This window comes from Myiozetetes cayanensis, unplaced genomic scaffold (assembly GCF_022539395.1).
Source record: "Myiozetetes cayanensis isolate MyiCay16 unplaced genomic scaffold, myiCay2020 scf27, whole genome shotgun sequence".
NCBI lineage: Eukaryota > Metazoa > Chordata > Aves > Passeriformes > Tyrannidae > Myiozetetes > Myiozetetes cayanensis.
In genome coordinates this window covers 7150902-7177441 of record NW_026087488.1, presented here as the reverse complement: position 1 = coordinate 7177441, position 26540 = coordinate 7150902, and the positions used below count along the sequence as shown (strand labels likewise).

The window sequence follows — 26540 nt, the reverse complement described above, 5'->3', positions numbered from 1 at the left end:
GCAAATCCTGCAAACACAGACCCTGAGGGTGAGACCAGCCCAGCCTTGGCTTCCTGAGGGACAGTCAGTGACTCTGCAAACACAAACTGCAGGTCCCTTCATGTTCTGACAAAGTGACAAACCAAGAACTGGCCTCCAGGAATACTCCTTCCTCTGGCATCTCATCATCCACCACAGCTGCCACTTTTTGGAGGGAATACAAGGAAAGCAACAGTGACAACAGCAAGGATAAGACTTTTAGAGGGTATAAACAAAGCAGGAACTCTGACACAAAGACCCCTTTCATCCATTCATATCAAACAGTGCAAGTTCTTCACTTTGTCCTCAAATATTTGCACTCTAATGATTTACTATGAAAAGTAACACAGGAGATGGACAATGAAAAACAGGGATCTGAAGGTACCATCCTTTATGGCTCTTCACAGTTCTTTTAGCACAATAATTGTGTATCTTTGCTGCTTAGAATCAGCTGGAATTAAGTAATCAGAATAAAACCCCAGTTATACTATCAACTTTTAAAATAGTCCCTGAACACCAATGTGAGAAAATTACCACTGCTACTTCTCATTTTACACAGAAACAATGAAACTAAACTAGCACCCCACAAACTGATCACACTTTCCTTACCTGAAGTGTCTGAGAAAGCTTTACAAAGTCTCTCTGCACTTGCTCACTGACATCCAATTCAGTCTGCAAACGCTGGGCTTTGTTCTTCTCCTCAAACACCAGCTGCTCCAGGTTGGCCTGCAGAGAAAGAGACTCTTTATGCCATGCTTAAACTGGATAAAAAACAGTAGAAGCTTCTATAAAGTGATTAAAGAGTGACAGCAGAGCAAAGCAGCAGGTTATTCTCAGAGTCCTGGCAACACATTAAGCCAGCCTTTCTACAACTCAGTTTTCCCAACTGCACAACCAGGGCTGATATCCACTGATACCAGGGCTGATATCCACTGATACCCACCAAACCAGGGCTGATATCCACTGATACCCACCAAACCAGGGCTGATATCCACTGATACCCACCAAACCAGGGCTGATATCCACAGATACCCACCACCAAGTGTCCTTAGGTGGTTAAAGCATGAAAAGCCCAGTGGCTGTTGTTACCAGCTGTGACCAAGGATCTTCAAACACAGAGTTCTGACTTTTAATGAAATCTGATCACAGATAAGGGCAGTAATCTGCTGCTGAAAACACAACTGTGGCCAGTTTTAGTCAAAAAAGTATTTGGGGGAAGGAAAAAAAACCCAAATGAGGGTGAGAAGGCAATTCAGCCCCACTGCTTTATAAATCCAAGTGCTAAGGGGTTGGGTGAGGATTTAACCCACACCCAGGGGACACTGTTTCTCTGCCAGTTTTTTTACCAACATTCAAAAGCTTCCTTTTTTTTTTTCATTCTTGTGTAGTGGCACATTCTCTGGCCACAGCTGACCAGCACTAATGATGCAGATACACCCCACACCCATCACAGCTACCTTTGCTGCAGTCTCCTTCTTCAGCTGTTCTTCTAGAATGTTCTTTGCTTCCTGCAGACTCTCAAGCTGCTGCAGGTTTTCCTGTGAAGAACTTTCCAACTATATAATAATAATTAAAAAAAAAAAAGTTATTAAATAAAGCTCCCCAACATTTCAATCTTCCTCCAGTCCCTCCACAGGGAAGCACAGCCCAAGTATCTTCCTGGGCCTCAGAAATACACCTAAATAAACCTCTTCCAGGGATAAAGAAAATACCTGAAATAACATCTTTCTCTCCATCTATCTCTTTTTGCAGCTGGAGAGAAATGTTCAAAGGCAACATTTAGGTTAGAACTAGGTAGCCTTGTATTAGTTAGGAATTAGTTAACCCAATATTTAGGTTATAGATTAATAAACAGACCAAACACCTTCTAAGGAACAGAACTATGAATGTGTCCCAGTCCTACACTGGCATCAATACAGGAAAAAAAAGAACCCTTTGTTTAAAAAACAAAACCAAAACCAAAAATCCCACAGTGAAAGGGCTCCTTACCTGTTCTTTTTCCACTTTTATTCTTTCCAGTTCAGCTTTTAAACTGGAAATGGAAGCTGAAAAACAAAGAGTATTAAAGCTTAAATGCAGGAAACACAGAAAATTATTCACACCCTGTTTACTGCCATTAATATTTAAAGGAGGATTAAGCCCGTGTTACATCAAAGGTACCTCAAAAGCAAACAAGCACAAAAGATTGTACTTTTGTTTTCAGAAGCACAGTTTGGTGTATCTGCTATCAAAAGTGGCCAGCATTTAGAATTCAGGTAAGTCAACTCATCACAAAACCAAGTCTTAGTGCATCTCCTGAATTTCTAATATTCCTATTCCGAGACTCTTTCACCCCTGGCCTCACCTATTTCCTCTTTGCAATTCTCTATTTCCAGCTGCAGGGTTTCTTCTATATTTTCCTTCAGATACTGTTCAGCCTGAATCTGTTCTTTCAGGAATAAAATCTCGGCCTTGAGCTTCTCCTCGAGGTGATCTGCTGCTGTCCTCACGCTGATGATGTCCTGCCGGTACTTCAGGATCAGCTCCCGGAGCTCCTGCGTTGGGAAATGTGGGGGTCAGGCTCTTCAGCACTGTGTTCATCAGCACCCAAAGCAATCAGAGACAAAGCTGTGCTGCCCTGAGGTCTCTCCCATCCTACCACACCCTGCATCTATCAAGGTATCAGAGCAAAAATCGAGGTTTTTAAGGTTTTTTTGGCCACAGGAAACGAAGAAAGTGAAGATTTGTGTCCCCACAGGCTTATGATGCTGCTCTCCCTGCCCTTCACCTCCCCCAGGGCTTTAATCTTGAACAAAGGGAGTGGCCATGGAAGGGATGATGAGGTTTATCATTATTCAAGGCTCAGGATTCTTACTGGTCTTAACTGGACAGGAGTGACTTTGCCTGACTCATTGAATCAATACCCTGGAGCCCTGGGGACTGAACACTCGTGGGCCCAGTTGCAAAATACACCTTAAACTGGCTGAGCTGGGATAAACCCACACTCCACTGACGACAGAGCAGCCATCAGGCCAGAGTTAACTCATTTTAGTATCATTTATCCTCACCATGAGCTGTGCCAATGGCATAGTGGGATTAGGCTGCTGGTTTTGCACAGCACAGACTTACAGGGTTAAAAATCCCAATTACTGCTCACTGACAGCTTTTTGATAAAGAACAACATTCCAGTGAGATCCAGCCACATGCACTGTTGGTGTTAGTGAGTTGAAAATGTTTTACCTCTGCTGCTTCTGGTAGGATGAAATCTTCAGCCTGCTGTAAAGACACGTGCAAGCTGTGCTTGCCTTGAAGACTTTCATTATCTTTTTGCAGTCTCACCAGCTCTTCTGAAACCTGCTCCCTTGACTGTGTCAGGACCGCCTCCAATGCAAAGAAAAGCATAAATTCTCACTTAGGGTCATGCTTAGATCTCTTCTGCTCCATTTACCATCACCGGCAAACGCTTTCAAAAGTCTGGGGAACTGATTTTCTTGGTGAAGGAAGGAAGTAAAGTGATGGTGTGGATCAACATGAGCCTCTTGCCTGGCCTGTGCACCAGGAATAAAGGCAAGATCAACTTGAACTGTGCAGGCAGAGAGGAGGAAGCAAGTGATGAGCACAGCATTGCTCAGTCTCCCACTTTTCTGCTGGATTTATCCCTCAACTGGCTGTGCTCGTGGAGGGGTAGGAGTGGGGGAATCACATGTGGTTTCAGTGTGATGTTTACTGAAGTGTTTATTAAAATGACAGCACTCAGCTGTAGGAGCAGGTTATTAAAAACCCTGAAGCATTCCTCCTGAAACTTTCCATGGGAGGTGTCTGCCTCCCACTGCTGTCTGAGGGAAACATCAAAACAGGTGATGCCTTGTAAAGGAAAAGGATTAAGGGGACATGCTTTGCCTGCATTATAAAAGGGAAAAAAAAACATCAGTGAACTTTTCCAAGAGGAATGGTTGCTTTGGAATGGGGAACCAGGGACTTGAGCCCTGACAGGAACTGGGCCATGGGTGGGCAGCAGGAAAAGCAGGCTCACATTAATGTATTTTCTGGATCTCCTGCACCTCCTCAGACGTGCCCTCCCACACAACATCTCTGCAAGCAGTGCCCTGATGTCCTACAGACAACCCCAGAAATACTGGGATTTATTAGGATGAATTCTCTCAGTCCCCCAGAAATGCCAGGGAGGAAAAAAGAACCACCTTGATTCTAATACAGGAGGGAATGAATTGCTCTAAGGAAGCCAAGCTTAGTTCTAGAACACGAGGTCCCACTCCTATTCTCTGGCTTAATTCCAACAAGATGCTCAAAAATAGTTTACAAAAATTAAGTTCCCATCCATATCTCTTCTGGGTGTTAGGGCTGACATTTTAAGTCTGACCTGTAAAAAAACACCGAGCATTCATCTCTAAAACTCAAGGAAATATTCACGAGTGATGGTGCTTGTGCTGGATCCTGAAAAACTGCCTGGAGAAATTCTACTGCCTTCAGATTGGAGGTAAAATTGAGATACTAAAAGGGCATGAAATGTAGATAATGAATAAGGGGAAAAGAAGTTACCTAGGGATCTCCATGCACATAAATATGCATGAACACACCATAACAGACCCACACAAACTGCCCCAGGTCCAGGTCTTGCCATCACAGCTCACTTGACCAATATCTTTACAAGTCAAAGATGCTCAGCTCTCTGCAGCCAACTGGGCAGCAACACAAAGTCTTTTACAAACACTTTTGGGTTTCACCTGCCCTTACCATTTGCTCCTGGACACTCCTCTTGGCTTGCAGAAACGCCTGCTGCAGTTCACTGAGGAAGTTCTCTGACTTCTGACACTTGGCCATGAGCAGGGAGATCTGAAAAGAAGAAAACCCGCACAGACATGCTAGAAATAAAGCATGAAACACATTTTGAAGAAGAAATAACCCCCAAAGTCTTCCTGCCTGTTATTAGTATTAAATGCTTTGACATTTCAAACTAATCCCCTGAGGTTTATGCTGTTAATTCCTCCTTCAGTAAAACAGGAGTGCAGCTCACGGCAGTAAGGAGAGATGCTGTGCTTCTATGCCTATAATACACTTATATTCTATTTACCAAACTCTAAGCAACAAACAAACAGTTAATTCTAATCAAATTTAAAAGTAAGCCAGTTCACAGACACTAAAAGGAAGCTGCAGAGGGTTTTTTCAGTTTTCAGCATTTTTAAGGAAGCTTTTGTACTTTTTCCTGAAAGCACTCACCTTCAAAAAGTTCACTTCTATGGTTATTTACTTTATTGTCTTTTACAAAACCAATAACTTTTAAGTTCTTCTTATTGTGTTATTATACACCACCACAAGACAACAATAAGATTAAGCATTACTTAATTGAGAGTATGTTTGGGTCATTTCATACACAGGGCACTTCCAAACTCAAACACTACCCAAATTCCTGTTATCACTCTGTAACGGATTTCAAGATTAGAGCTGACATTTTAATGCCAAAATTTGGTAGCATCATATTAGAGACATGTCAGATTTATCCAGAAACTGTGCAGACTCAGGTGGAGCAAAACTAACCTAGAAATTCTCATTTGTGTTGCCTCCACAGTCCCTACTCCCTCTGTATCTAACACAAGATGAGTTCTGGTTTCAGACTTCTGAAGAGCAAGATTCCCACCACCTCAAGTACCAAATGTACCTGATTAGAGGAGTCTTCAGCACTTTGTTTCATGTAATCCTCCAATTCCTGCTTCTCTTTCATGGTCTTCTCCAGCTGGTCATTCGCCTGCCTCAGCATCACCTGCAGCTTTTTCACCTAGGTGGGCACAACCCAATCATTTCATTTCCCATTCTCTCAGGGAGCATTTATTTCCTGAGCCACAACACACCCCCAAACCATAAAACCAAGTCCAGCAACCCCAAAGATCCTTTGCTGCTCTTCTGAAACACCCCCCAGCACAGATTATCCCTCTGAGGAAACGTGGGACACCAAACTGCTCTGGCCCATTGCCAAGGAATGACTTCAATCACTCATTTCAGAGCAGAATGTGACTCATCTGAAAACTGTTCCTCAGTACATGGCAGGAAACAAAGATCCTCCAGGACCCTACAGTCATTTTATGCTGTTAGGATGAGGTCCTTTTCTGTTAACAGCTCTTCCAGTATCAAAGATAATAGAATTTAATGCATGACAAGCATTTTAAAATATAAATTATGAAAGACACTGACTTCAGCATGGGCAGAACACTTTTTATAGAACAGGGCCTTTACTGCAGGGTCTTGTAGCACCAGATAAAGTGGTCCTTGGAGGTGAATCCTTCAGAAATACGTACACATTGGTGCCCATGACCACACAAAAATAACAGATTATTTCACTAAAATGAATGTCAGGCGTTATCTAGATTTTAAGTATGTTGACACTGCTCAATTAAAACCAAAGAATGGCTCACTGTTGCATCTTTAGCAGTTCAAACAGCTGCAAAAAAAAAAAACCAACTTTCTAAAGCAAGAAGAGAAATCCCACCTGGTCTCTGGTCTCGGCCTCCTGGATTTGGATGCCCTGCAGCTGCTTCTCGTAGTTGGAGCACATATCACAGCGCCTGCCCAGCTTGTTCCCTGCATTCTGCACCTGCACAACACACAGTTATCATCTTCCACAAATGCCATGGAGGTCTTCAAGGAATGCAGGAATGCCACACACCCTCAGGTGTGCTGTGTGATCACAGAATGTTACAGGTAAGTGTGTAATGGCAGGATTAAGCTGCTCTAAAAGGAAGGGATAACGTGAATCAGCTGTGGGACATCAGCCTTTCCTGGCCTGAGTCCCACTCTCAGCACAAACACAGTGAACCATGACATGGAAGAGCTCACCAAGTCACTCAGTGTGTCCTTCTGACACCAAGAAACCAAACAGGAGAGAAGAAAATAAAAGTGTGCAGCAGGGAAACAAAGAGTAAACCTGCTGCCAGTTGGGAACTGTAATGGTTTGGGGACAAGTGGAAGTTCTATCAAAGGCTCAGCTGCAAGTCAGGTTTGAGCTGAAACTGTGTTTGTGTTTGCTGCTCCACGTCCCACCCACGCTGAGTGGCATCCACACACCCAGGCTGTGCTCCTGCCTCCAGAAACACGTGGGAAGCAGCACATTTCTGCTCGGAATTCCAAGAAAGGGTTGGAGTAAAGCATCATCAGAATGGCAACAGGGCAAGGAAATACTCAAGAGTAGGGGATTTCACTCAGCTCTGAGATCAGGGGGCTGTCATTTCTCCAGACACAGCAAATCATCAGGAAAACAACAATAAAAAAGCAACTTTGCAACAGGTTTGGAGAAACCTCCTAAGTTATGATTTGCACTTAATTTGAACAAGTTAAGGAAATAAAAATATCATTAGTTCTTCATTTCAGCTGTCCTTTATCTGGCCTCTTCTTCCCTGTATTCTTACACTCCTTTTTTCCCCCCCATCTTGTCTTTCTTTCCACCTAGTATGGATTGTTATCTTCCCCCCATCCTTCCCTTTCTTCCCCTTAAAGTGCTGCTCCTTGGCCTCCCTTCCTCTGAAAGAGTAACCACAGGAACCCCCAAATACTCCCCTTTTCAGCAAGAAACCAAATGCAAGCTGTGAACTGGCATCCCATAAAGCTGCTGAAAATGGACAGGCAGAACACCCAGAAGCAACAATTTCCTTGGTCATCCACACTCAAACTGGCACAGGGCTCAGTCTAATCTGCTGCTTGTCGCTCTCAGAAATGGCTTTCTGATGATGCAAGTGCCTAAAAATTTCCTGAAGCTCCCTCTGTGGTAGCTTTGTGTGTTATGCGTATTTTGGATGCTCTTTTCCAAATTGCAGCCCGTCAGCAGCACTGTCAGCTTTGCTCCCTCCTGGTCATCCCCAGTTCCACTGTTCCCTTTCCTTAGGTTCCCATTTTCCCCTTCTCTTTGAGTTCTCCCATCTTTTTTCACCCTCTCCCACAATCATGAGACCAACAGCCATTCCTGCCAGACCCTCCCCGAAGTGAAAAGCATCCTGTGTTTAGTACAGGTGACTTTACTCTCTCCCACGAGCAGAGCCAGGTAACACTGTTTACATCCAGTGTGCTTCACCTACAGAAGCATTCCAAGAGGGAAAAGGGAATGGCTGCCTATGGCTCTTGCCCAGAGAAGCTGTGGCTGCCCCATCCCTGGAAGTGTCCCAGGCCAGGCTGGATGGGGCTTGGAACAACCTGGGCTGGTGGAAGGTGTCCCTGCCCATGGCAGGGGGTGGGACTGGATGGTCTTTAAGGTCCCTTCCAACCCAACCCATTCTGGGACTCTGTGATGATGCTTTCCAGGAGCTTCATTTCCACCAGCTCCCTGGAGCCCTCGGGGAGTGCTGCTGGCTGTGGTTTTCAAGGCATTTGGGAAGAGCAGCTGTTCTTTAAGTGATGCTGAGACAAAGGGAGCAGGTTATGGTGTCCTGCTCTCTCCTTTCACAGCTGGCTGTGTGTAAAGCAAAGGAGGCAGAGCTTTGCCCCTGGCAGGGCAGTGACAACAGCACTGGGGACTCACCTCTTTCTGCAGCAGGTTCCACTCGGTCTCGCTGACCAAGCGATACCCGCTGGGAGACACATAAGCACTCTCCACACCCTGGGTGACACTGGAAAGCAGGGAAGCAGTCTCTTCTTGCTCTGGTGTCATTGCTTTGATTGCTTTTTCCTGATCTTTGGTTAACATGAACCCACTTGGCATTTGCAGAGATCCAAGGGAAGCAGTATCAAAGTTCTCAGACACTGAATCTGCTCCAACGAGCGGTCCGAAATCCGACTCATCCAGGTTCCCAGCAGATTTGGCTTTGTTGTTGTACCCTAAAGCTTTGGATTGTAAAGATCCAGATGTCCCCAGACTGTCTGTTGACTGTGCTCTCCTTAGTCCATCTTTAAACATATCAGTGTCTGATTTATTGAAAGACTCTCCAGAAGAAAGCAGCAAGTCTGCATCCAGGGAATGGACTGAGCCGTGGGTGCTGTTCACCTGCACCTGCAGTGGGAAAACAAGCAATCCAAAATCACACACTCCACCTTGGTGAGGCACAAGAGGAATGCTGGACACCAATATCACACATGGTAAAGGCAAATTTAAATTGGCCTTGCCAAGAACATCTGATGGCAGAGGAAAGGACAGAGAACTGAAATGTGCCAGCTAGAATTAAAAAAAAAAAAACAAATAAAACAAGGAAGAGTCCTCTGTTAACAAAATGCTTTTGTAAGAACCTGTCTTCCTGCCAGACAAGCAAGGACACAGTCACCTTCCATCTTCCAATATTTGAGACAAGATGTTTCTTCCCCTAAAGAGATACACTTGCAATGCCCCTTCTACAGCTGTAACCTCCACAACAGAAGGCAAATACTGCACCTTCACTAGTAAATTCACCAGTCTTTATTCATAAACCAAGAAACTTTACATTAACAAAAAGATAAATAAAGAACGATACCCTTAAAAATCTACTCTGTACTGACAAGGGAATGTTGTTGTTCTGTTTCTTTCTTCTGCTTTGAGTGTCTCACAAAAATACTGACATATTTTCTTCACAAGATTATTTGTACATAAAATAAAACGCAAAGGGAAAAAGGTTGGGCTTGAACAGAAAGGCATCCCGGGGAAGGCCAGCACCAAAAGTCACACAAACTGTCCTGTGACGTGTCTGAGGCACATTAAGTCTCTTGATCTATTTTTATTTATTTTTGTAGCAGGGAAAAGAGAGCAGCAAGGCTTTATTTAAAAAGCATATGACTGCTTTCAAAATACCTTCCAATATATTATGCACTCCTGCTTTGCCATCAGACACAGGAAGAAAATAACACTGCAAAGCAGCCTCTTGAGAAAAATGATCACTTCTGAAATAGGTCCAGCAGAGACCAGCAGGCTGCTGGCACTTCATATAGATAATTATAATCAATATTATATATAAAATATATATAATATATATATATTATATATACACTACAGGATTATGACTGTTGTAAAATGCCTCGTTTTAATTGGTTTTTTTAGGTAATAATGTTTTTATTTGCATTTATATATAGGAGTTTAAGTTGATAATAAAAAAGTCAAGAGAATACAGACTGATATAAAACTGTATCTTCAGACAACAATTGTTTGGTGACAACCAAGAAAAGACCAACAAATCATCTGTCTGTGCTGCAAACTGCCCAACAGAGAAGGGCTCAGAACTCAAATTATGACAAGTTGTAAGACATGATGGATATTATGATTCATTACCAGAGATCAAACATGTTCTGTACAGTTTAAAAAGGTCACAAATAACAACAGAACCAAAGACATATGGAAACCAAAACACTTTGGAAACTAAGCTTCTGCAGCACAAAAACTTAGTGGGTTTTTATTAATTTTTCCTTATTTTGACCTACAAAGGCAGAATGGACCCTGTGAAATGGTAAGTCCAGAATTCAACACGTAGGTTGGCAAAGCAGCCACAATACCACTTGCTGAATGTTCAGATATAATTGGCTTAATTCTGAATATTTAGGTGTGCTAGAACATGGTTATAAAGCCCAAGAGAAGGTAACAGCAGTTCACATCCAGAAAGCAAAGTGTAAATTACCATTTTTAATGGCACCTCTCAGGGTTGTACAGTGTTGTCTCCCAATCTTTATTAGAATTTATATATTCAAGTACACCTCCAAGGATTTTTTGATTGCTTAATAAGAATTAGAAGCTACAGAGAATGAAGGACACTAACTCTGCATTTGCACCCTCAGGAATGTGCAAGTGAAAGATCCAGTGGTTTTACCTCTTCATTAGAGAGCTGGGTAAGGGTTTCCTCAGGGGCCAGAGAACATGAAGCTTTTGTTTCATCATCTGAATCTTTCTGCTTCTCCTCCTTTGTCTTGCTAAGCCTTTGCTGATCATCTTCTTCCTAGAAATCAGTGGTCAGTGGAGAACACATGTAAAATGGGATTCAATTTACCACAGTAGAAATTACATCAGTTTTCAAGATAAACTAACCTACAAAAAAGACACTGGGAAAATATTATTTTGGTTAAAATCCCCAGTGTTTATCACATAAATATTCTTTTAGTTAAAAGATTTAGTCTTGTTTTCACAAGGCACCCAAACTAACTTAAATGAGAACTCACTTTCCAAGCTTAGTGGCCGATTCATGAACAACTTTATTCAAAGAACAAATTACCGAGCTCAAAATTCTCATTATAGGTATTAACAAATAAGGAACAAAACCAGCTGCTACACTGGCTTTTGTACAGAATATATATATATATTTGCATCCCTAAAGGCCCATTAACAGCCATTTACAAGCATGAACAAGTGTGAAAAGAGGAAGTGCCTTGAGCACTCTAAAAAATGAAATATAAGGAAAAAGAATCCAAAGAAAGACATCATAGATCATTAAGTCATAAAGTATGCACACAATCATTGGCATATGATAAATAAAAACCAAGGTCTTAATTTATGCCTAAGATATGTATTTGACCGAGGAAACCCTGAAAGAAGTGAAACTTGCTGTCCTGCCATCCTTACCCCAGTTGTTTCCCCTCGTAGATTTCTTCCTTCAAGATTAATTTCTGGATATTATTACCTATTTAACTATTGGCAACATTACTTTTAAAGTTACTGTATACATTAATATTAAAATACTGGAGAGTTTCTGTTATCAAACTGTCAGCTGTCATTCAAAGGGAAGATTTCTGTTCAAACTGTCAGCTCTCAACTTTTGAAATACGAACACACTTATCTCCAACACGGGATTTCCACACCTGTTACACCACATTAAACCTACAGCATCCCCAAAAAACAAAGAGGAAAAGGGGGAAGCAGCCAGTAACCTGATCCTTTTTTTTCAGTTCTTCCACCTGCCGGAGCTGCTCCGAGGTCAGGACGATCTCCATCCTCTGCATGTCCCTCATCAGCAGACGCTGGGACTCCAGGAACTGGTCGTTGGCTTTTTGCCACGTGTGTTTCAGCTGGTTGTGCTGCTGCCTCTCTTGCTCTAAGAGGTGGCAAACTGTGCAGAAAGAGAGTCACTCTGAACCAGAAGTGTTTTAACAACTTTGCCAAAGAGATGCACCTCGGTGAATGAAAGTAGTTATTGTTCTAATCAAACAGTCAACCGCTCAGGATGGAATAAGACATTTTCTTAATTCCCAACCCTGGTTCGTGATTAGGGATGTATTACTGACAGTTTACAATTTCCCAGTGAGGAGACCAACACCTCAACTCCATTCATGAGTTCTAACAGTTTACTTTTTGTAGTGCTGGTTTTAAAAGACAGGCTCCCACATTCCTATTTATTTCAGCAGCAGGCTCTGGATTTCATTCCTCTGCACTCCAGCACCAGCACTGACACCCCTCAGGGAGCCACATCAATACATTATGGAAATAATGATCATAATTATACACAAATGAGACACATATAATAAGAATCAAGCTTACAATACTTTAAGAACTTAGAAATTCAACAGCATCCCTCGAGAAAATGAATGGCTCTGTTGATTTTCTCTGTCATAAAAGAACTCCACACATTCACAACTCTTCAGCAAACATTTTAAGGCCTTTCACATTTAAAAACACTGCTTCCCCCTCCCAGTTCCTTTAAATCCAATTCAAAGAAGAGATGAGGAAATAATTAACAGCTATGCTGGGGTTTGCATCCTTAAGTGAAAAAGAAGGAGAGGTTCATTCTCAGGGAGGTACCTTCATGGAGTTCTTTCCGAAGCTTCTCAGCATCTTCCTGCAGGACTGACTTCTGTGTGTTGAGAACAGCCACATACATCTCCAGGTCTGTCCTGCACGACTTCTCAGCTTCCAAATAATGGTTCAGTTCTTTAACCTGAACAAAAACAGGGGAAAAAAAATCAACCATCCCAGTCTGGGGACACTCTCAGGAATTTCCTTCTTGTTCGAAGTGACAGCGTCGCCTGTTCAGGTAAGGGATGGGTGCTGAAGGGGAAGTTTATTTCTAGAAATCACAAATATTCAACTACCAGTGTGCAAAGCAGTGCTTGTATTTATTTCTGAACACATTACTCACTAAAATTCTGCTCAGTCAAACCTATCAGTGTATCCCAGTTCTAACAGCTGGATCACAACAGCACTGAGATGGTAAAGGGGCAAAATATCCCAGGAAAGCAGACAGAGAGGCAATCCCTTAATTAGTGCTGATAAGCCAACAAATAAGTAGGATGTGGAGATGGTTTAAAATGCAGTAATAACAGTAGTCAGAAGACAGGACTATGGGGCAAGCTCGAACTAAGCCTAAGAAAAGAGAAAACTTCAGGATGGACAAGAAAAGGAACATTAAAACTCATGAAATATTCTTTCAAAAAGGAAATCTGTCATTCAAGAAATACTGAAGAAATATATCTCGATTTTTTTTCATCTTGTTTTTTAACCAGCAAAGCTAACAAAGAACTAACAAAGTCCTGCAGAGGCTGCAGAAGCTCTGGTGAGAACCTTTCAAGAGAGGGTTACATAAACCTCTGTCAGACACGATGGAGAAACAGATCCCATCTTGGAACAAGGAACAAGAGTGAAAGATCTCTTTATGGCACTACTCAGTTTTATGGTTTGCTGAGTCACAAATCATAGGAGGTTTTATCCTGGAGGAAACAAAAGCCTTCAGGCAGCTCCTCCCTGGCTCCACAGAGCTGTTTATCTTCCTCACCTCAGGCCGGGAGGCACCGACGCCAGCCTGGAGTTCAGGACAGCCCTTGGGCTCTGCCACTGATGGTGGGACAGCTTCTCCAGCCCCAGGACACCAAGTCTGCCATCTGCTAGAGCCTTTAAGCCTTTGAGATGGAAAAATCTGACTCCCAGAGTCTCTGTGGCTCCAAGTGTGACAATAATGTGAAGGCCAGGCTGCTGGAGAGGTGCAAAGCAGGTATTTTTTCTAGAGCTTTTTCCATTAAAGACCTGAAGCTGTGCAATTTACTCTGAGCACAGATCACACACACACACTGCCAACACCCAAAACAAAGACTGAAATACATATATATATATATATATATAGGCTAAATATGCCATTGGAGCTCCAGGAGACAAGATGTAGGGGGCACAAAGAGTTTCACAATATACACTTTTTTTCCTCTACAAAATTTGCCTTTACTTATCTGCACCAAACTAGCACATTGCAGGATACAAACAGGACCCAGTTAGAGCTCCACCTCACCTTGGATGCTTCCAACTCTTTGATTTTTTCTTCAGCTTCTCCCAGTTTCTCCTTGAGGGCTGCAATCTCCTTCTCCATGGGCATCACAACCGAACGCAGCTTCTCGGCATCTTCCTGGGCCTGCAGTTGAGGCAATAAATTGTAACTCATCATCATCATCATCATCAGTGTTCACCACAGCAGTTTCCATTATTGGAGACACTTGGAGGAAAATCCCTACATCAACCAAAAAAGCTGACTGAACTTCCACCCTCACTCCCACTTACTCAGTTCAGCAGCCACCTCAGTGACAACAGGCTGATATCACTCCATTCACAGAAGGCAACTAAATTTTAAATCCATGTATGGATTAGGCCATGAGTATCTGCTTTAGAAGAGAATGTTAGCAAATCTATCACTGCTGATACCTGAGAGAAAATCTATGGATCAAGCATTTCACTTTAATAACAGAAAAGGCCCAACTGTCCTGCAACACAGCACATAGAAAAACCCCAAAAGAACTGCATGCTGAGGTACTGGTCATGCAGCTGATTATTCAGGAAATTAAAAGGATCTGCAAATGACACACAGTTCAGATTGGTTCTGTTTTGGAAGATCATTTCTCAGCTTTAAATTACTCCTGATGTAGCATCGTGTTTTGGTGCTACTGTACTAAGTATTTCAAAATATACAGAGACAATTTATCACAAACCCCATGATTTTTTCAAATAGTTCTGAAAGATCAAATGGCAACAGAATTAAAGGACTGATACAAAGAAAGAGAAAAAAAAAAGAGAAAGAGCCAGGTAAAAATCATGAGAATTAAAATGAGAAATAGCACTCAGTGTTCAAATCCAGAACTGCACAGGTCAAAGGGTGGCCCTGACATCCCCATTTCTAAAATGCTCTGTCTTTCCTCTCCTTTTCCTGTCATTTCCTGTCCTCTGCTACATTTTGTCACTGCTGGAGTACCAATAAAATCCATGAGCAAAGCAAGGGACGTCACAGGGTAGTGAATCCAATACTGGGGACATGTGACTGTCACATGCACAGCCAGACCTGTCACTTGCAGCCAGCAACTCATCAGTCACAATTTTTGAACAGATGGGAGCAGGAGTTCCACTTCAAAGAGTGTTTTATAGTTCATTTATTGTATCACTTCCATTCATTTAATGCTACCTCGAGCTGGCTCATATAGACTAAAAATAGCCCAACATTTTCTGGACTGTTGAACGTGCTCTTTTCTAATTATTCTTGATAACTGCAGGGTTATTTCACTGCCAGTCTGGTTTCACATGGTTCAATACTCAACACAGAGCAACAAATGGTGGAACTAATGATGGAACTAAGCAGTTCAGAGAAACAGCCAGAAAGTTCTCTGAAACCAAACCAAACCAGACTGTGAACAGCAACCAACTGGAAAGAAAAAAAACTATATCAGCTTAAAGAGAAATTACTCCAGCTTTTACTGCTTGGTAAACAGAGCTGAAGTCTGACACTGTGGTTGCAACATATTGTAAGGATGCATATTAAAGGTCAGAGGGATACTGAGCTGAGAACTCAGAACAGCCAATACCTGCCAACAAAAGGAGTGCTGGTCACTGGCTCTGCTCTTGGAGGTGAAGTAGAATTACTGAGATGCCCAAATTGAGGTTAAAATTCCCACTCAAGCTTTTAATAAAAGGAGAGTATCTATCCTGTTGAAAAATGCTACTTCAAGGTTCTGTTACACGGGGCAAGAGGTGCTGCAGCATCACATTTCCTGTGCTAAAAGGTGTTATTATTCAGGCTCTTCCAGACGTGTGATCCTTCAAATGTTTATTTCCTTCTAACATTTTGGCAAACTAACTCAGCTGTCCAAGGCCATGGTTTTACATAGGATCATATTTATTCACTCCTTAATCAAAAAGGCAAGAGCCCAAAGCACTTCTGCCCCAGCAAGGACCTGCTGCCCCCAGCACAGCAGCTGCAGAAGACGCTGGGAGGGAGCTCCAGACCACAGGATGAAGATGATTCCATGGAGAGAACGTGCTAAAAATGAGGCCAAGCCATTTTCAGAAGGACAAAAACCTGACTGGAGAAACCCCAGGTAACATTCTACCTGAGTTTGTTCCTTAAAAATGGAAACACAGACACAATTTGAGAATTTCTCTTTAAAGCAAGACTAAACCATTTATTCCACTGTTCTTTATCATTACCAACTAAAGTAGTTTACTGTGTATCAGATTTTATGGCCTGCTCTATCACAGAAATCAGATTACTGTCCCCTTTCCAATTTCCCCTCTCCTGAGCAATAAGCACAACTTCAGAACAGGAGGTTTGTCCCTTCTTGCTCTTCTCCTGCATGGAAAATACCTGCTCTGCAGACTTCTGCTACTCAGAGTTTGACACAACTGTGCTAAGAAGAGTATTTATATCCATCACAGCTCCAACAGCAAAACAGATCCTTTCCTGAACAGAAAATGAGGTCTGACTTTTTCAGAAAGAGTAGCCAAATTTTGCCAGCAGGCAACTCATCCCCTCCACGTCATTGTCCAGAGGGAGCCCAGGCATTCCCAGCAAAGGACTTGCATGGAAGTACCTGTTGCTGTGGTGGATTGCTTTTAGCACCTGTAAAAACAAACAAAAAAAAACCCCAAACCTATGTAGTATCACAGCCCAACAGGAAAACAGATTTTTATAAATCATCAGTAAGTTTTCTGAAAGGTGAGTGTTAAGCGTGTTAATCACTAGGCCAAGGTATTTACCTTTTTTGACTTGGGAAGGGAGATGAATAATACAAAGTTTTCAGCATAGATTTCTAAGAAATCATTGCTTTATGATAGAAAGAATCCTTGAACAGAGTTTTTCCACAGAAATTAGCAACCTGAAATCTGAAATATATTTACATGGAAAAGCAAACCAGTTGCTTCCAGACAAGGGCAGGTGTCCCACCAGACATGCTCCTTGTGATGCTCAGGAATGCCAAATATCAGGAGAGGCTGGGATACCTCTGGCAAAGTGGTCACATCTAACAAATAACAGGATGCTCACCAAAATATTGCCCATCCACTCCAAGTGCTCCCAAATCAGGACAAACAACACGTACCCTGGAAGTCTGAACCCCCCAAATCTGTGCCCTCAACCAAATAAACTAACTTGCAATTCAGAGAGATATTTACAGGATTTATAGATGTATTTGTTATCATCTCTTTTCAGGGGAAAAAAGTCCGCAGACAACAAGCATACCTGCTAGCAAATATGTGGGCAGAGTATTAAATGTCATGGGTTTTCTTTGTAGTTGAAATGAATTTCATGGTCAAATTGAACACAACTGAACAGAGATATTATCCAGTGCCCTGGACTGAAACACATGGCTCACAATCATGTCTCTGCTCTGCTCCTTCCTCTCACCTCAGCTCCCCTTGAGGATTCCAGACAATGGCATGGTTCTCCTGCCAGTTTTAAGAAATGTGATATATTATGTGCTGCTACAGCATCTACTTTTAACCCAGAGAGAAAAGTAGTTTGTTTTATTTTTACTCCTTTGGGATGTTCGTGGATTCCTCAGAACTGGCTACAAGATGATGATATTTTTAAAAGCTCTCTTCAAGTTTATGCTTTGCTTTGCCATAAAATAAATCCACCCTTACAATGGAGCACAGGAAGATGGAGGATAAATAGAACTCTGTTGGCTGGAAATGCCATTTTGCAGGAGGAATTGATCACAAGTCTTCAAATAGCACATCCCAAGTGATCAAGAAAACTCCTCTTTCCACACTGACTGCCGACACATGAATATTCATTATTTTGCTGGTTAAACACAGCTTTTTATGGGCTTGGGATTTGCTTGTTCGTTTTTTAGGTAAAATCAAATGTCCTTTTCCTAATTCTGATCTAATTCTTAGTCTCCCCGAGGAAAAAACCTCACAGGTTTAATAATGACAAAGAAGATTAAAACCCCATGCAAAGCAGTTTAAGCAATTATTTCAAGCTGTACTCTGAAGACCAGATTTCCCCCTCCCCCTCCTATTACATAAAGTACATGTTCCTCTGCTTCCCAGGCCTAGAAAGCTTTCCAAGCTTTATTAGCCAGAGATCAATAAACTGATCACCTTTTCCTTTAGGACCACCAGGGATGTTTAGCTCACTTTTAAAGGGGTATGGCTGAAAATGTTATTTATCTGCAATACTAAACTTCTGTACTAAAGCCACTCAGTTTAGGTGAGCTGTGCTGTCACGCCAGCAACTTGCAGTTCCAACTTACACGATCAGTGAATTCAGATTAAAAATCTGAATCAGTTGAGAGATATTGTTTTCTGAAAAAGCTTCCTGGCAGTCAGTTGGGACTGCACTGCCAGGACTGGGTTGTTTCTCCAGGACTCACCACACTGGTCCCACTCTGAACCTTCCTTCCAGCTTCAACCATAGTTTCTTTTTTTCTCTTAATAAGGCTGAAACCTTCTCTTAAAAACAGTTTTTGTCTTACATTTCCTTGTTGAACATAGGTTAATTCATTGCTTTAAAATTGTCTTACAATAGCTTGAAGGCTACTATAAGCTTACTGGGAAGACAAATTCACTTAAATGCAAGTTTTTATAACAAGATAAACAAAGATTACAAACCATTGACCTATTCTGACAGGTTCACTTTGCTCCCTGCCTGAAACACACCAAATCTTCAACCTCAACAGAGCAAATAAAACCCAAACTCAAGGTAAGGCACCTCAATCTACACCTATGAAGTTTTCTTAGTCACAGATCTTTGAACAACTACAACAATATGTGTCCATACTCCAGGGCAATTATTTTTCATCATCCAGAGCCTGTTGTTTTGTCACAACACAGTTCTGTACTTCACAAGAAGCCAGCAGTGCTGTGATGTACAAAGATGGCTTAATTTAGAGAAAGGTAAAAGGCATTTTAGGTATTTTGAGTTTTTCAATGGGTACAGTAAATTTATAAGGGCTCAGAAAAGGAATATATGTGCAGAGGTGTAAATGGAATTTTATACAACTGCAGTCAACGCAGAAAAAACTGAAGGTGGTTTTACTTGAGCTCTTCTGACATTCTCACAGGGACTTCACAAGCCCAGCTGCTTTTACAAGCTGAAGGCAAAACTTTGTCATCTTCTCAGGTACAATCCTCTCACTGAGCCCACATAACTGGGTACAACACCCTTACGGACTCAATGCAGGATTAGGTCATGGTGACTTCCATGAACAAAGGCTGGAAGTTGGCAGAGCTGAGGAATTGCAGCAGGCGTGGAAATGAACTCATGGGTAACACCACGAGTGTGTCCTCAAACAGAAACCAAAGAACCAGATGTCAAGGTACCTTTTTCATTTCATTTTCCAGGTTTTCTTCCTCCTGCCCTTCAGACAGGCGCCGTCTCAGCTCTGCTATTTCCCGCTCCACGTTCTCCCGGTATTGGTTCCACTGAGCCCGTTCCTGCTCCAACCTGTGGTGATACTGGAGCTCGTAGTCACGAACTGTCTCTGCAAAACAGCATTGGCAGAACTGCTTTTCAATGTAAGTTAAAGGACAGAGCTTTAGGAGCTTCATCTCCAACCAGTCAGTGATTTATTATAATTAGTCAAAACCGGGACAACCATGAACTCTCCCTTCCCTTTGATTCTTGCCCCAAAACCCAAATACTTAAGTCAAAAATCCAAAGGAACTGAATCTCAATTTGTGCCAACACTAGAACACAAACAAGCCCTCAAATCTGTGTAACTCTTAATTTCAAAGTAATTGTAAAATGCAAAGTAAAAGGAAAAGTACGTGACTATCATCCCATTTAGCAGCACATTTTGTACCTCCAAGCACATCGTGCAAACAAACCACCAAAACCTTACTTATTTACTGCAAAATGCAAAGACATTAAAACTTCTCACATGGCTTGCGTTTCCTGATGATTAACAGTTCCCCCTCAGGTAAGGAGCCGTCTGTGTTTACACAGGGACAGCAGCTGGCACAACTGAGCCTTAATCTAGGTTCATGTATCTATGCAGATCATAAATAAACAGACTTTTGTGTACTCAATATACATGAAGGTTTGTCTTTTCTGGGTGAAAAGCATCATCAGGTGATGGAAGAACTGCCTACAGCCAACAGGCTCAGGGCAGTGTGATCCTGTTTGTGAACCTTTAAGAAAACAGACAGCTGTGGCAACAGTCTGTCCCACTTTATATCCTGCCTTTTGCTCCTTGCACTTTGTCTCAGAAATGTCAACAGCTGTACAACCTGCAAATGTAACAAAGAACAGAAGCCAGGACTGACCCAGAGCAGCATGTGCAGTCCCCAGCCTGGGGAAAAGCCCACCTGGGTGAGAGAAGAACTATGTTCACACAGAAGAAGAGAATCGTGCTGTCAGCCCAAAGCTGTTTCCAGACTTGTCAAATTACAAGCATCACACTTCTATATCTTCATGGAAGGATGAAGTATCACATTCATAGTCCCTCAAAGATGCTTTGCATATACATGAGAGTTGCTATTGCCATGATTACTTCTAAATTCTATCCTTATGTTAACAGAACAGAAAGCAGCAAGCTCCTTTTCACACTCCTGGGAACTACACTGCAACCGGCACTTCTGAGTTTCCCCAGCCATGACAAGCAGTTATCCACATTCCCTGCAAAAGCAGGCACAAATCCCTGAAGGGGTGGCTGATCTCAGCAGCCTGCCTGGTTGTTACCTTTCATAATGGCCTGTAGTGAAGCTACTTCTTCTTGCCACTGTCTCTTCACCTCGTCGATGGCCTCCTGCTTGGTGGTCTCTGACACTGTGGCTATTGCTTTGATGTTCTCCATCTCGGCATGAGCTTCCATCAGCTGGGTCCTCAGCTGGCCCAGATCATCCTGGGCTGCCTGCAGCACTGCATTCTGTCTTTTCAGGTCCTCTGGAAGAAGGATTACGTATCTTTAGCTTGATTAATAAATTCAGCCTGAGGAGTATCCCCAGTTGCTATGGCAAAGAACAGTGCACTGATATTAAAACATCTACCACAATAACTGAACAAAAGTTGGTAGGTATCTTTAGGGAGTGCTAGTTCTTGACTTTGTTTGCCCTTGTTTTTATTAAAGGAGTATATTCACATGGATACAGCCACAAAGCAGACACTGCAGATATAACCTAAGGCCCAAGGTACCTGATGAAAGTCAACTGCTTTTATTTGGTTATCATTATTTAACTCGTTCTGGTAAAGAATCTTGAAAAGGTAAGAAAAATAGACAGGAGGACAGTCTTTCCCCCACTTCTGGCACCAACCTGGTTCTGAATTTGGATAGAACACTTCATATTTCTCCAACAGAAACTCTCTGTGAACACTTCATGGAGCCCACACAAGAAAACCATCCAGACTAATCTGCTCTTTACTGTGACTTTGCTAACAGGGAGCTTCTGCTAATAAAAGGATATATTCAGTGGAACACCCACTATTTCTCTAATTGTTGCAACTACAAACAGAAATTAAATTAATTTCATTTCATCCTCCTGAGTTATCAGTTCATCTGAAGCAAACAGCTCTGGGAGATCTATATTATATAATTAATTCCAAAAGCACTGGCAGGAAACACAGTTTTGTGTTAGCCTGTTCCACTTCCAGCTCAAACATCTGGCCAGTGCACAACGAACACCAAGCCATCTCCATGTATTTCCCTCACTGCCAAAAAATCAATCCTGGTGCTCCCACCCCTTGATAGAGAATATGGAACCCAGAGCTAAGCAGGTACTTAAAAGGGCATTAAGCCTTCTGTAAAAAAAACAAGTCTCTGTAGCATTTCTATTATTTAGTTTTCAAACAACTCTATTTAAGGATGGGTTGCAGCAGTCCCAAAGTACATTTAGGAAAGGGTCTGGGAGACAGGGAAGCAAAAAAAAAAAGGAAAGTAATTGCTTGTATATTCTCCTCTGGTGTCCCTTCATTTCAGTACATGTGAAAGTTGTTTTTGTTTTCTTCCCCTGGCACAATTTATTTTTATTTTCTATTTTTTGACTGTCCCGAAATGGGAGAATTATTGCTGATCTCATCAGCAGTGTCTTGTGTATCTTAAAATTTCCTTTCATCCAGCTGCTAAAACACCAAGAAACAGGCTTTCTGTGTGATCTGATCTTCATTATGCCTGTTGTATTTCTGCTCTCAGAAGCTTATACAGCAGCTGCAGTCTTAATGCATTATTTTTTTGGCTTTGCTTTCATATGTTAAAGACAGGAAAATGGTCAGAAATAGAAATAAATCAATTTGGCTCTCAGAGCTCTACTCTCCAATTCTTCATCAGATATTTGAGCTCATATGGTTTGAATTTTCCTATAAATTGTGTTATCGAAATAGATGCCCTTGGCTGGTATTAAAACTTTGATGATGTTTGCCTGCTTACAGCCTACCTCAGATGGACATTTAAGACAAATCAATGCTCCACAGAAAAGCTGGCCCCAAAGTACAACCAGCACAGCAGCCAGATGTCTTTCCACTTCCCAGATCAGCTGCTGCTCAGAGAAAAGGAGCTCACAATGAGTTCAGGCAGAATTAAAACTCACTGGTGGAGTTTCACGTGGCCATCAAGTTGCTCTGACTCCCGTCCATGCAGGCAAATCTTTAAATTTAATTCTAAAAATCCACTCCAGGAAGCTAAACAGCCACCTATTGAATTTTACTCTGCTTCTCTCTCATGTTCTTATTGCACCTGTTCAAAAGCCTGTTGTTCCTACAGAGATTATTTCAGGAGAATTGAGGACTTACCTTCCTTAGCCAGGTATAGCTCCTTAAATTTTGCTCTCTTTTGATTAAATTCTTGCTCAAGTTGCTGCTTTGTGCGCAGAAATTCTGCATTGACCTTTTCCAATTCTGCCACCCGTTGTAGAAGAGCAACTAAAAATAAACCAGAAGATAAGGTACGTCACTAACAGTTATCCAGGAACCCAAATCTGCAAGACTGAGGTTCAGGGCTCACTCTTTTTAAAACATCTCCATCATTAGCTCAGCCACTGCCCCATGATATATCAGGACAACTAGTCAGCCCTCTGAGGAACAAAGAAGGATAAGGGAATTCTGCAGAAAACAATCTCCCAAAGAAAACCACAATTTCCTATATAGGGAGAAGGAAGAAATAGAAATAGTTCTGGTGATTTTTTTTTTTCTTCCATTGGTGCTTCTTTCCAAAACACTGGGAGTTTAGTCCTGAGGCACAGGAGCAGTATGTGAGGGCTGAGTAACAAAGCACCAAGTTCCCAGGGGCTGAGGTCAAAGAAAACAAAGTGACAGCAGCTCAGCTCACAGCCAGGGAAAGACAAAGCACAGGAAAACCCATAAGCTAAAAATTAGGTGCCATTATCTATCCAGGCTTCAGTTCTGCATGTTCACCAGAAGATGAACGAGATCACATTCAGAGAAGTTTGCCAGGAGATGACCACGACTGAGGGAGAAGTTACTGATTTTAAGAACAAAGTCTTATTTCCAGCAGGTAAAAACCCTCAAGGACACACAAACATCACACTGTTTTCCAGAGTTTACCACATTAGCAGTACAAGGAAAGAGGGAAGAGCAAGAAGTTCACAAAGCACCTAAAGACTGTTACAAAATGCTTATAATTGAAAAAAAACCCCAATACCATTGTACGATGGTGTAAAGACCCCAGACAATGACTGACCCTCTAACACCGTCCTTCATGTGCAAGAGCAATTCCTTTGCACCTCAAGAGGCACAGCTCTGCTTTAGGTGGCAGTTTCACCTTGCACAGCTCAAAACTCAAACACCAAACAGAAACAAGAGCCAGATGAGCCAGGGCCAAACCCCCCTCCCTGCTGGGATGCACTGGGGGAAAAAACATTCCCCTCCACGAGTGTCTGTGACTGTTCTGCAAAAGCACTCTGTGGCCATGGGCCAATTCTGCTGTGCAAAGCTGAACCACTTCAGCTCAGCCTGCCCAGCACGGGCTGGACACGTCAAATATCGACCCCCCAGAGGTGTTTCCAGGTCCCACCCCACGCGCTGCCCACCAGAGGAGAGTCCTGAAAACGGAGCACAACTACAACACAGTCAGACTTCAGCATCAGACACTCAGACTGAAAACCAGCTGGAAGCAGCCCCAGAGCTCACAGTGGTAAATCCCTGCACGGTCGATGCCTCTGAGATGGGGTGAGTTATGTTTATTTTTAGCACCAGATGACGTAGAATAAGAACAGACACAAACAAAAGGGCTATTTAAGAGCACAGGTATGTTTTACTGATTGCTGCTTGTGAGGGCTTATGGTGTTACAAAACACAGCACTTAATGTGCTCAACTTTGTACTGAATAAGATATATGTAGATATAATATTAAATAATAAAATATATATAAAATAAGTAACACAATAAATAATAGAAGATATATAAGAGATATCTTTATATCTGATATATCTTTATATCTTATTATATTTTTATATAAAGATATATATATGAAATATATTTTAAATGTATCTGATATATCTTTATATCTTGATATCTGAATAAAAGATATATGTACATACAGGATTGAAGACATTTTAACATCGCTTTTTTACCAAAATCCTGGGGGTTTATCACCTTAAATACAAACACATGAATTTTTCTGGCCAGCAACCCCCTGTGTGGAGAGTTCAAACCAACTGCACAGGAGTGTTCTGAAAAGCTGAAAGCTGAATCAACTGCAAACATCACTCAAACCTCCTGCTCCCAAAGACAATCCAAGACAATCCAAGACTCTGTTTACTTGATTTCCTTCCCATCTGCCTTTAGCAAAGAGCAGGAACTGCTGGGCAACACAACAGAGCTGCATTTCTTCCAAAAGTAAGAGTTGCATCTGCTGAGGATGGAAGGACAAGAGGACACCACAAGACAGAAAGTTCAAGTGCTTTAAGCAGGAGAAAGAACAGACTCATCCTTTTTTAATCCTCCCGCCCAAACACAAAGAGGGAGGGGTAGAGTCACCAGGAAGGAAATGAAATTTAAATATTTACATTTTTTACAGTATTCCCCCTGTCTGCAGCCTGGTGGGTATGTCTAAAAAGTAATAAATAAATAACTAATCAACCCCCACCACAACTGAGCTCTGGCAGCTGTCGGGACCAGCTGCAAGCATTCAAAAAAACCACAGAGTTTAAGATCTCAAACTGCAGGTCATGCATCACTGCAGCTGTGCATGAACATCCTTCTTTCTGTTCAGATACTCGGTTTAAAGTGGTTTTACCACCTGTGCTACACCAACAGCTCGGGACAGACCTTGGCACATCCCCACCACAGTGGTACAGTAAACATCAACCCCCTCAAATGCACGTGCGTAAAAAGCAAAAGAAAGTTTATTTTCTAAGGCTGGCAATTGCCACCTTTCCCATAAGTGATTAAGTTTCAAAAGGAACTGTTTTCTTTTTCAGGGGTATAATTTGTACCACAGCAATACAGACACTTCCCAAAATGATCCCAAACCCAGAGTGCCAGCCGCAGGTACCCAAAGGCTACCTGGCATAGATTAAAGTCCAGATGGAACTGCAGTCATTGGCAGGAAATGGGCTCATTCATAGAATTCCAATTAGCCCTTTGTCATTTATCACTCACTTCTTGCTCTAAATTTAGGTCCAACTCACCCCAGGCCTGTAAATGGAGCTGAAACAGAAAACTTCTTTGCCATCACAGGGCATCAACCGAAAAACAACCCCAAAGCCAAACACACATTTTGCAGCGTCAGCACTCCCTGCTTTTCCAGGCGCTGTCCCCGTGCTCCCATTCCCAGCACACAGAAGGCACTATCAATGTTTAACAACACCAGTGAGGGGCAGAGTAAACAGAGCTGGGCAGTGCTGGGGGAGCTGTGCCCGACTGCAACAGGATCCTGTGTTACACACGGCACCAGGACAGGCAGGGAACGCGCTGTCATTCCCAAGAGCAGCGCCCTGGGAGACCTAAAATCCTATTTAGGGCCCTAAGTCATCAAGAAACAAACAAACACCCTGAAGACCCACTTTCTGAACTCCTGAAATAGCACCGAGGAAAAAAAAAATTAAATTGAAATTGATGAGCCAAACTAAAAAAAAACAAACCAGAAATCCCTTTGGCCAACAATTTATTAGCTGTAAATGGTACTTTTCCCCCAGATTATTAGGACAAATAGAATGCTGATGACAGAATTACACACAGTAATTAAATTACCAGCTTTGTTTCTAGCTAAGAACACAGATTTTACAGAGACACAATAGGTCAGATGCAGGAATGCCCATCCCCCTGACACTACAGCAAAGCACAGTGTATGTTATCGTGTGCCTGAACCCAAGAGAAAGGCAGCAAAATTCATCTCAGAGCAGAGTCATCAATCTACAGGAAAACCATTAAACTACTGAAATACACACAGAGAAACTCTAGTGAAAAACATACAACTTTCTCTGAACCTCCTACCCAGCAAAATTCCAATTCTAGGAAAACACA

The 26540-nt window shown here is 42.2% G+C and overlaps 1 protein-coding gene across 1 annotated transcript in view; it reads right to left on the bottom strand.

Moving 5' to 3' along the window:
* The window catches only part of RABEP1 (rabaptin, RAB GTPase binding effector protein 1), a 45074-nt gene that overhangs the window by 5011 nt on the left and 13523 nt on the right, over positions 1-26540 (bottom strand). The window contains exons 2-17 of the mRNA XM_050321924.1: positions 22848-22976; positions 20805-21008; positions 19445-19605; positions 14151-14270; positions 12677-12812; positions 11809-11987; positions 10758-10883; positions 8516-8983; positions 6497-6601; positions 5672-5788; positions 4750-4848; positions 3238-3378; positions 2363-2552; positions 2008-2063; positions 1476-1574; positions 628-744 (exon numbers count right to left, since the gene is read on the bottom strand). Coding sequence (XP_050177881.1) covers positions 628-744; positions 1476-1574; positions 2008-2063; positions 2363-2552; positions 3238-3378; positions 4750-4848; positions 5672-5788; positions 6497-6601; positions 8516-8983; positions 10758-10883; positions 11809-11987; positions 12677-12812; positions 14151-14270; positions 19445-19605; positions 20805-21008; positions 22848-22976 — 2447 coding nt within the window. The remainder of the gene's footprint in view (positions 1-627; positions 745-1475; positions 1575-2007; positions 2064-2362; positions 2553-3237; positions 3379-4749; positions 4849-5671; positions 5789-6496; positions 6602-8515; positions 8984-10757; positions 10884-11808; positions 11988-12676; positions 12813-14150; positions 14271-19444; positions 19606-20804; positions 21009-22847; positions 22977-26540) is intronic.